The sequence below is a fragment of the Ciona robusta genome, chromosome 6 (genome assembly GCF_009617815.1).
Source record: "Ciona robusta chromosome 6, ASM961781v2".
NCBI lineage: Eukaryota > Metazoa > Chordata > Ascidiacea > Phlebobranchia > Cionidae > Ciona > Ciona robusta.
The window spans coordinates 3,779,140-3,789,653 of record NC_143240.1 but is presented as its reverse complement, the minus strand read 5'-3'; the positions used below and the strand labels follow the sequence as shown (position 1 = coordinate 3,789,653).

Genomic DNA, 10,514 nt, shown 5'->3' with positions numbered 1-10,514 from the left:
CATAGCATTTTATCATTGCTGGGTGCTGTTTATCGTTTAAATATTGCGTATTTTTAAGAACTAAGCACTTCTGGGCGTTAAAATGGCTTTCTACTAATGTTATATCTTATTACAATAATAAACCTCACGTAAATAATCAACTTTTATTAAACCATCAATCAATTAAAGAGTAAAAAAACAGAAAAGATCAAGTATACCAAATAAAAACATAAAATAGCATGTTTAAAATATGAAAATACAAACAAAAACGCATAACATTAACATATACTGGTGTATCTAGCTGCAGTTTTGCATGTAAATTGCCGTGATTTTACTTTTCGGCTCACAAACTTAACACGTATACCCGGCAACAAAACTTAAGGTATCTTTGTAAAATTTGCCTAATATCGAAGTGACATTGAGGAAAACAATACTGGGTTACTATTTTTGGTCCTCTGCTTGAATTAGTAAGCTACCTTTTCTGCGTTCCGGGTCTTTATGAAACCGGAAAACGCGAACACCTTATCTGCTAGTACTTAAGCAGTTTGGAGCTGCATGTCCACTCATGTTGGATTATAAATGTAGTAAAGAATGGCTGTGTAGATTCGTAGGTATGATCATATACTATTATGTAAACTTAGCTGATTGCTGTTAGTCTTAATCGCCAACGTAAAGTACCCTGTTAAACCACACTGTACACCGAAAACCAGTCAAAATATTAATTTACTTTACATTAATTCCTAGATTTAACATTATATAACAAGGTTTGTATTAGAAATTATATTTTAAATGTTAAAACAACCGCTATACGTGTTTTCTGGCTTTGTATCGCTAACAAGAACTAAATGAACACATGCCGACCATGCATTTGTATAGGCGATTCACGCTCTGTGGGCTCCGTAATGGCGGACACGAGCGCCGTTTCCTAACTTGGTCTATACTAACTTTGGTTTTTAGATAAGTTGCGTATGCGTTACATAAGTTATTGTTTTGTTGTTGTTTACATTTAACCGCTTATCGCAGTTTGCTTTCAGATTATTTTACAATAACATCTCAGGTAGTAAAATGGAATCGGTTAAAAGTAGGCCTATCGACGATTTCATACCGGTTAAAAAACCGCGGTTAAATAAATCGACTGTAAAAGAAACAAACGAAAAACCAAACCCTCGTAAGTATATCTGTGTTAGTTAGCGATTGCCGTTAGTTTTAAATTGAATTTTGCGCTGTACTGTAACTGTATGCGTATAGTAGCACATACGATCCTAGTATAACTTATGGTGGAAATAGAGTTAGTCACACCCTTTCAAAAAACGGAATGTTCTGTTAGGTGAACAGCAATCTTTATTAGTTATGATAGTATTATGCTCTAGGTATGTCAATTTACATGCGTCAAATAATATATGCATTTACAAACTACCAGATTGGACAAAAACAGCCTGTACAAGTTTTATGTTTAAACCAATATTACCTTGTATATATTATCCATTTTTAAAGTCATGAATTTGAGTAAATAACTGTATCTTTATATATAAATGTATTTATATATATTTTAATGCAGAAACAGAAGAGAATACACCTCAACATTGTGCCAAGAAAAGTAGTTTGTTATCCTCATCAAACAGTGTGAATATAGGCTCAGTGGAACTTGACAAAAATGAAATGTAAGAAAATAACTGTTAGCTTCTGTGATAACTCTATTAAAGTTACCAGAAATGCTTTTATTGGTGTGGTTAGTAGCAGTAGCAACTTATTTCATTTCGCAACTTAGTTATTTACAGTAGGCATATATATGTATATTTAACTTAACAGCTGATTTTTTTACCTCATATAACTTACCACCTTATAATATCAGACCCAACAATACAAAAGTGGATTCTGAAAAGAATGAGGAATCTGTCAATCAAAATTCAATGAGTGATTCGAGCTCTGAAGCAAGTGAAAGTGATTGGCAACCTTCTACTGACGGTATGTAATGCAGTATGTATTCTATATGGGTGAGGTCCTACAAATTTGCATGTGACCTGGGATTTAGGCCAGAGATGCCCATTACCCCAACATTGTATATGCACATTCTATTCTATGTGGGTGAGGTCCTACAGTGAGACACGCCGTGGGACATGGGGTTTTGGTCACAGTTAGCCCATCACAACCTATAACTTATGGGCCAAAAGTGATCATTGGGTTAAAACAATGTTTGTTAGGTGTCTTTCCTAATACGGACATCCACACCCATTAGTATTGTTTTATTTATTGCCAAAAAATACAGAATTTGCACCCTAATGTCTGCTCCTAATTGAAGCCATTTACTCATAAACAAGGCAGTAGTATTGTTTTAGATCTTTAAAAGTTTATTTATTTTATAGGTGCCTTTGAATGGATTCATTCACAAATGGTAGCAGGCGTCCAACCAAGGGATATTTTGTACAAACTAGTTCCTGATGTTGCACCTATACCACCTGATGTTAATATGCTTTCTATATGGAAACTGGTGAGTTAGATTTTACTTCTATCTGTGTTATTTAGGCTATTGTAAAAAGTGTCCCACTTATTGTAAGAAGTCCCACAGCAACCCATGTTAGGGGACCTTAAATGAAATACAGAGTATAGAGCCAATTAACACAAGATACCCTATTCACATTTATATGTTTAAGGGTCCTATACTGAGGCAGCATGTCAAAAGCCCTGAGAATTGGGTATAATGCAGGATTGGCCCCTTACCCTGTTAAGCATGCTATGTTTGGCTACTGAATTTTATTCGTTTACTTACATATGCTTTACAAGAAACCAAAACCATGTTTTGTATAGTTTGAAAATAGCATTTTAAATAGAGGTTTATAGGGAAGATTTTTCACAGATTCTAAGCATTATCAGTGAACCGAAACGACGCAAGAAACTAGACACTGTGAACACGTTATCCGATGCCATTCGTCTTATTAAAACATCTAAGAAAATCCTGGTGTTGACCGGAGCTGGGGTAAGTGGATTTTATTTAATGTTTAATTATGTAATGAAGGTATAAAATGGCAACACTGGTCATAGCCCATAATAAACTTCAGTGCTGTGGCTGAGTGGTTAAGTGTGCATATTGTAAATTTGTAATTAAAGGATACTGGGTTTGAAGCTCGACGCTGCTACTGTTGTAGAAGTGTGTATCCTTTGACAAGACACTTTGTGGCAATTATGGTAATTGCTCCAACGCAGTGTTTTCTTAGGTTGTCAATCATACAGAAATACAATTACCACCAAAGTTACATACATGGTAACTTTTATACAGACCCTAGGTGTATAGAACGAAAAACACATTTAATACCTTCCTAAAGTTCCCCCCCTCACACTATGTAATGCCACTTACAAATATATTCCACGCAGGTATCTGTGTCGTGTGGAATACCTGACTTTCGCTCAAGAGATGGAATTTATTCGCGACTGTCTGTTGATTTCCCAGATCTTCCCAATCCTCAGGTGCATTATATATCATGTATATGCTGTTGCAGGGTGTAGCACAGGTGTGCCAAACCTTTTTTAACCCAAGATCTACTTTTTAACTAACCGACTGCGCATGGTCTACCAGCTGCACCGTCAACGTATACCGAAATACCTCTTGTATGCGTTTATTCCCTTGTCTAAACAACTGCAGCAGTTCCATAAGCTTTGTCCATGGTTTTAATTTATTTGCAACATATATATCTAAGTCTTCTTTACGCCTTCATCAGGGTTAAGTTACAAAGTAATGAATTACAGAAGAGCCCTGTTAGATATATATATATAAACTTTGAAAAACAAGATAAGTTTGCCAAAAACTGTATTTTTACCTTCATTTTTTCCCACAGGCAATGTTTGATATACATTATTTTAAACACGATCCAAGGCCTTTTTTCAAGTTTGCAAAGGAGATTTATCCTGGCCAGTTCAAGCCTAGTAGAGCACACAGGTATGATATATGCAAACGTAACTTTGGCATAATTTCTAGATCCCCTGGACAGCGTAAAGTAGAATATATATGATTCTGAGTTAATAAACTGCTTCAGTGGGGACGGGGGTCTTAGCACCATGGGTATTATGGTAATCTACAAACTCTGGATTAAGTCCCATAAATTCCCGGTGTGCCATGCCATAAGAATTACCCGTATAGAATGGAATATCTAGTATTCCGTGTCTGTATTTTGCCTCAGTTTGGTTTGGTTGGTAGCACCCAGGGTTTTGGGTAATAACAATAAGCCAACTCTGGTCTGAATTCCAGATTACTTTCCATGCCATAGGAACACCCTCATACAATAATTCTTTATATTTAAGTAGTCAGCATTCCCACAAGTTTTTTTAACATTTCTGTGCTATCATATGCAGGTTTATAAGTTTGCTTGAGAAGACTGGTAGATTATTAAGAAACTACACACAGAACATCGACACACTTGAACAAGTGGCCGGAATATCAAAGGTGGTACAATGCCATGGTAAGATACTCTACCTACTTTTCTTTCTTTGAAAATGGCTAAGTTTGATTTCAATTGTAAATAGTCTGGCTTAAATTTGACCATAAATTTCCTATGGAAAAATGGTAATTCAAACGTATTTTTCTTTTCCCTTTACAAATGGATGAATTTGACACTTTTCTAATAAAAAAGACATGCATAGGCACAAAACTTTCTGGCAATTGGCTTAGCTCAAAGGCCACTAACCGTTTGTTCAAATTGTCAGCCGTACATCATAAAAAAGTAGAAGTAATAAATTACATTCATTCACTTATACATTGGTGCATAACTTATAAACAGTAGAAGTCCTAACTTGCCGTATAAACTACATTAGATCTAAACATTGTATTCCATCATACCAGGATCTTTTGCTACTGCTTCCTGCTGTTCATGCGACTATAAGACCAACTGTGAAGAATTAAGAGCAGATATTTTTAACCAGGTCAGTGATAATGCTTACATGCTTACAAACAGAGAACTGTAGTTATAGAAATTACTTCTAGCCATATTTCAAGTACAATGGAGCCATATTTCAAGCCATATTTTAAGTACAATGAAACTGTTACTAGGGCTTACATGTTTACAAAAACAGAATATTCATAAAATAAAATTTCTTTATTTGCTGCAAGACATATTATAAGTCCAATAAAACTTTTCTGGCACTTTATAATTTGCTGACCATTGTTTTTGCTTGTTTGCACTAACTCAGTAGTCAGAAATGGATTATGTAAATTGTCAGCCATACATAAAAAATCAAATTTAACTTATAAAGCCTGGCAGCATAATACATGTATATAGTATACGACATAACACAATATATACCAGGTAGCAACAACATATAAATTTACTCCATTTTAGGTGGTTCCCCACTGCCCCCGTTGCCCCAGCGATGACCCAGGGGTCATTAAACCCGATATTGTATTTTTCGGGGAGAATTTACCCCAACAATTCCATCGACAAATGACAAGCGATAAGGACGACGCGGATCTCTTAATCGTGATTGGGTCGTCGTTGAAAGTTCGACCTGTTGCTCTCATTCCAAGTAAGTTAATGTGCTTTTCTATATGTGTGAGATCCTAATGGAAGGCACCCCATAGGATTATACCAGATATATATTCTATATGGGTAAGATCATATGGTGAGGCATGTTAGGAAACTTGTGGTTTAAGATCTGAATCATTATGTCAACACCCATAGAATTCTAATTCGCTTGCATTCTATATAGGTTAAATCCTAATGTGAGGCATGCCATGTTACCTAGAGCAGGGCTTCCCAAACTTTTTTGTATGCTACCCTAATCTTTTCACCTTCAATGGATAATAGTATATATGCAGTACTTTGTACAAAGTACCAAGTCATAAGGCCTTGGGATTAAGGCCGGAGTTGTCTCATTACCCGCAAAATAACTCTTGATTTACAATATCCTTTATTTTGGTACATTTTCTCTCAGATTCAATCCCTGACCATATCCCTCAGTTATTAATAAATCGTGAACCGTTGTCACATATGACATTTGATATTGAACTACTTGGTGATTGTGATGTCATACTGTCCGAAATAAGCAAGCGACTTGGTGGGGAATTCAATGAACTTGTAGACGAAACGCAGAAGTAAGTTTGGTTTTATGTTCGAGGCATAAGCGTTACATTATTAAATCTTTATTAAAATCTGCAACAACACTGTTTTAAATACTGTTACACTCATAGTTGTCAAACATAGGGAACCTTATTAATAATGTGGTGAATGCAATATATTTTGGCTCTGCTTGTTTGTATAGACACCTAACAGCAGGGTAAAATCTGGGGTAACATTGTTGAAATACAGTTACACTCATAGTTGTCGAACATAGGGAACCTCATTGATTAATGTGGTGAATGCAATATACTTTGGCTCTGCTTGTGTGTATAGACACCTAACAGCAGGGGAAAATCTGAGGTGACATTGTTAAAACACAGTTACAAGATGCTGAACATGGTTTAAAATTTGGCTGACCAGTCACACTAGCAAGTATATGTTTAGTGGCTTGTTTCCTTAATATATTGTTCCCACACTTTTTAAGTTTTTCATTTTATTCCATTCAGCTTGACCGAAATCTCTGTACTACCTGATGCAGCAATTTCCCCCAACACCAGCAACAACACAGCAGATGCAGCAATTTCAAGTCCACACACATTGTCCCCAATGGTATCAACTGTAAACTCATTGGGAAATGGATTGGAAAAGGAGACTGAGAATGTGAAACATTGTAGGCAAGTTGGTCACAACAGTTTGGAAAGCAATGTAACATCTGGAGACACATTTGAGCGAAGTAAATCTGTTTCAACTTGTGAAAATAATGCAGTACTTCATTGTGACAACTCAACAGATGTAAACAAATCAACACAGAATGAAACGTCAACTAAAACAGATGAAAGAAACATTATGGACAATAAAAAAACAACAAATACTGAAAAATCAACAAACGACCATCAAAAATATAATGATAAAGATGAAAAATCCACCATTGGCAATCAAAAATCAATAGAAGATGAAGAAACATCAAAAAATAACAGAGAAAAATCAACAGTTGGTGAAAAAAATGTTGATAGTGACAAATCAACAGATGTAACCAAATCAACAAACGGTGATAAAACAGATGAAAATAAATCAACAACAGATGACTTAGATCAAGTTGGGTCAATGAAAGGATTTTGGAAAAGTCGATGGAAGCAATCTATTAGCAAGAAACTACCTCGTAATAAAGTTGTTTTATTAAATGAAAGGATATTGCTCCAACCCAGAGGTTTATTTAAAATAGGGGAAAAAAATAGCCACTCATGAAATTAGTAAATTACATACGTGGTAACTCCTTTGCGGTCACGAGGTGTATGAAAAAGAACACCCGAGTTACAACTTTACACATTGCCCTGTTACAATAAAATCCTCGATATTTTTTACAAATTTAAACAATATTGCTGTATTCCTAATTCCTCCTTTTTAGCTGGCAAGTTCTACTACGACAGTGACCACCGATATATATTCGCTGGAGCTGAAGTTAGTCCTGAAGAGGAAAGCGATTCTGACAGTGATAGTTCGGATACTGGGAACACCTCAGATGATGATGGGAGTGGTAAGTTGCATAGAGTTGTTAGGTAAAAGATATTGCAAAGTAAATAGCTGTGGGTACTAACAAACTGTAATGAATTCTATGAATAAGTAAAGCATATTGATTTCCACTGTAGCACTAATAATACTTACATATATTATACTGTAGATGGCAGGCATAGTGAAGTATAGATTGCCGAAATAGTTCTACTAAACTGGTTTGAATGTTTATTGACTATATAATGCACATCTGGTTATAACGACTGTTGTTGCCTACTATAAGTTTATTCACCCATTTACAAAACTAAAACTCGCATTTTCAGGTTTAAAATGGGGTATAATGCTTGTAGCTCTATATACCAATTTGAATGACCTTTATTAATCTCTATGATTTATAATTAAAAGTATTTTCGTACAGATATGACATGCGGACCCCCCCACACAACGGAAGCTGACCAAAGTACAAATATTTCTGCGGATACAAATGATATGCAATCTGGTTGTAGTACAGAACGCGCAGATTTATTATAAAAATATCGCAATATTTAATTCAGAGGTTTTAAACTGAGTGCCACGACACATAGGTGTCTTAAAACAGATACCACAGAACTTGGAGCCATGAAAAGCTCTGTAGCGTGTAATTTACTATATTGGTAAAACTTAGCAATGTTATCGTCTAAAAGGAGGCAAAATATGTTGGCTAATTACTAATTACAAGTATGAAAAATGATAAAAATTTGGTGTACACAAACAGATCCAAAGAATGCAAGTGTGTTGTGCCCTAAAAGTTTGCGAATCTCTGAATTAAACAAGTCTTAATAAGATTGGAGCCGTTTTAGGCTCATTTTTGAATAGTATCTTTTTTTTTAACTTTAAACTTTCTGTACTATAAAGCTACATATCAAATAAATTATGTCATTCGCTATTTTAGGTATAATGGTCTTTGTAAGTTTTAATCTCTTTTGCTACTAGATATTTAGAAAATATGGCAACATTTTGTGTATTCTTTTCTAATAATTCTATTTCTTTGTTCCAAATTTGTTCTTTATAAATTGTTTGTGTGTTTTTGTAAGATGGTTGTAAGAATTGGGATTATTTTCTTTTGTAAAATGTTCTTGTGATTTTCGTTGTTTTTCACACCCACTGCCTTGATTTCGAAAATTTCCCAAGACACTTTCAAGAACTTGATTTCGAAAGTTTATAAGAAATGAATAAAAGCTCTCCTTGTCTTTATATGTTAAGTTTTTCATTGGACAAATTAACTGCTTAAAGTATAGTAGGTTGGGGGAGATGGGACACCTTTTCATTCTATTTTCTCGTCCCATTTGGTAGTAAACAAAAAACATTCCAAGAGTTATAAAACTGTATATATATACAAGTAATAATTTTATTATTACACGAAAAGAATTAATAGCTAATACAGATTTTTCTTTGAAAAACAGAAATTATATCTTAAAATCAAGTAAAATCTATATTATTGCGAGTTTCTACCAACTTAAATAACAATTAATTAATTTTTGCAGACATTTCTTAGCAGGTAGTGTTAGCATATATGTCAATTTCTTGTTTATGATGCAACAAGCATTTGTACAGGAGTTCATATTGTTCCTGTATAAAGAAGCTTTATTACATCGCATAGTTTATTATGACATCACAATCATACCTTTGTGACAAACAATCCAAGATCACGGACAGCACGAAAAACATCAAATTTGGATTGAGATTTGATTCTTTCAGTGAGTAGACATAATAATAAAACTGTCAAACTTTCACAACTGTAAATATGGGAATGAATGATATTTATTTATTCTTGAATGGCGGGCTATGCTAGTCGTTATAACACAGGTGTTCTGTTTCATACACCTCCTGCCTGCTTACAAGTTATCACATATCTGTAACTTTGTGGTGGATGGTTTTTTTTCTGTCGGAGTAAAAAGTTAGAAAACCCATTAGTAACCACTGGATTAGAGTATTTTATGTTAAGTATCAAACTTAAAACATATAAGCCCATATGGTAGTGTCAAGCCTAGAACCCTGTATCCTTTGGTCCTATGCAAGCGCAGCAATAGTTAAACCACATCACTAAACCATCATAATTAGTTAACTAAATAATTGTACCTGATTATGACAACAACTTTGGTAACTTCTCTGCACAAACCGCACAAAATATTGGATGCTAAAATTAAATCTTCAAAAGTTTTTGTACTTTCCAAATACTCCATCATAACTGTGCGCTGAAAATACTTTAGGTCAAAAGAAGCACAACTTATTATAAAACGAACCTTGGAATTGTTTATTCTATTCTTTATATCCAACAACCTGAAATTGTTTTTTAAAGTCAATGAAACTAGGTCAAAATTCTGATGAAGTTTTGCAGAGAATCCCAGATCCATTAAACTCTGTAAAAATCACAACTTTTAGTATATGTTGTTGCTGCCAGGTGTATATTATGTTAAATAAATCTCTTTTTGCGACCTTAAAGCATCTTTAGTTTTATTTACATTCATTAGCACCAATCCTTAAAAAATGCAGTTCTACTTAAACATGTATTTCTATGAAACAAATTTGGTTTGAATGTTTATTGACTATATAATGCACATTCCTGTTATAACGATTGTTGTTGCCTACTATAAGATTATTCATTCATTTATAAAACTACAGGGTAGGCTTGGCCACCATGCATTCCCAGGTTTGTTGCCTATCACATCAGACATCATAATTACCTTTGTTTTATCACAGCAGACAATCAGATCTGGATTTTGTGCGAAAATTTTCATCCAAACTTTTTGAAGATCCCCTGTGTAGGTAACGCACACCTGCAATTATAGAAATAGAAATAGTAATATTACAAAAATTGATTAAAATAAATTTAGTTTTGATTCTAGTTGGTTGTAAATGAAAGCTAACAAAAATAAAGTTTAATTTTTTTTACTAATAAATGATTTAGTTTTATGTAAAAATTAAGTTATAATTAACAAATAT

The 10,514-nt window shown here is 34.2% G+C and overlaps 2 protein-coding genes across 3 annotated transcripts; one reads left to right on the top strand and one right to left on the bottom strand.

Annotated features, from left to right (window-relative positions):
• Positions 1–940: 940 nt before the first annotated feature.
• LOC149735073 (uncharacterized) lies at positions 941–8,765 on the top strand. 2 transcript variants are annotated; one of them, XM_089879754.1, is made up of 14 exons: positions 941–1,147; positions 1,538–1,640; positions 1,832–1,944; positions 2,343–2,467; positions 2,834–2,953; positions 3,349–3,441; positions 3,810–3,910; positions 4,324–4,430; positions 4,811–4,890; positions 5,307–5,490; positions 5,899–6,058; positions 6,530–7,230; positions 7,429–7,557; positions 7,951–8,765. In XM_089879754.1, the coding sequence occupies exons 1-14, from the start codon at positions 1,045–1,047 to the stop codon at positions 8,061–8,063; spliced, it is 2,232 nt and encodes a 743-aa protein (XP_089735880.1). In that variant the 5' UTR covers positions 941–1,044; the 3' UTR covers positions 8,064–8,765. The 2 variants fall into 2 exon arrangements, with proteins under 2 accessions (XP_089735880.1, XP_089735881.1); XM_089879755.1 differs by having other exon boundaries at positions 947–1,147; positions 6,530–7,182.
• LOC149735072 (uncharacterized) lies at positions 8,126–10,352 on the bottom strand. The gene is made up of 5 exons (XM_089879853.1): positions 10,256–10,352; positions 9,815–9,931; positions 9,651–9,766; positions 9,196–9,307; positions 8,126–9,140 (listed from the first exon to the last, which is right to left on the bottom strand). Exons 1-5 carry the CDS (start codon positions 10,307–10,309, stop codon positions 9,063–9,065), a joined length of 477 nt encoding a protein of 158 aa, XP_089735979.1. The 5' UTR covers positions 10,310–10,352; the 3' UTR covers positions 8,126–9,062.
• Positions 10,353–10,514: the final 162 nt, after the last annotated feature.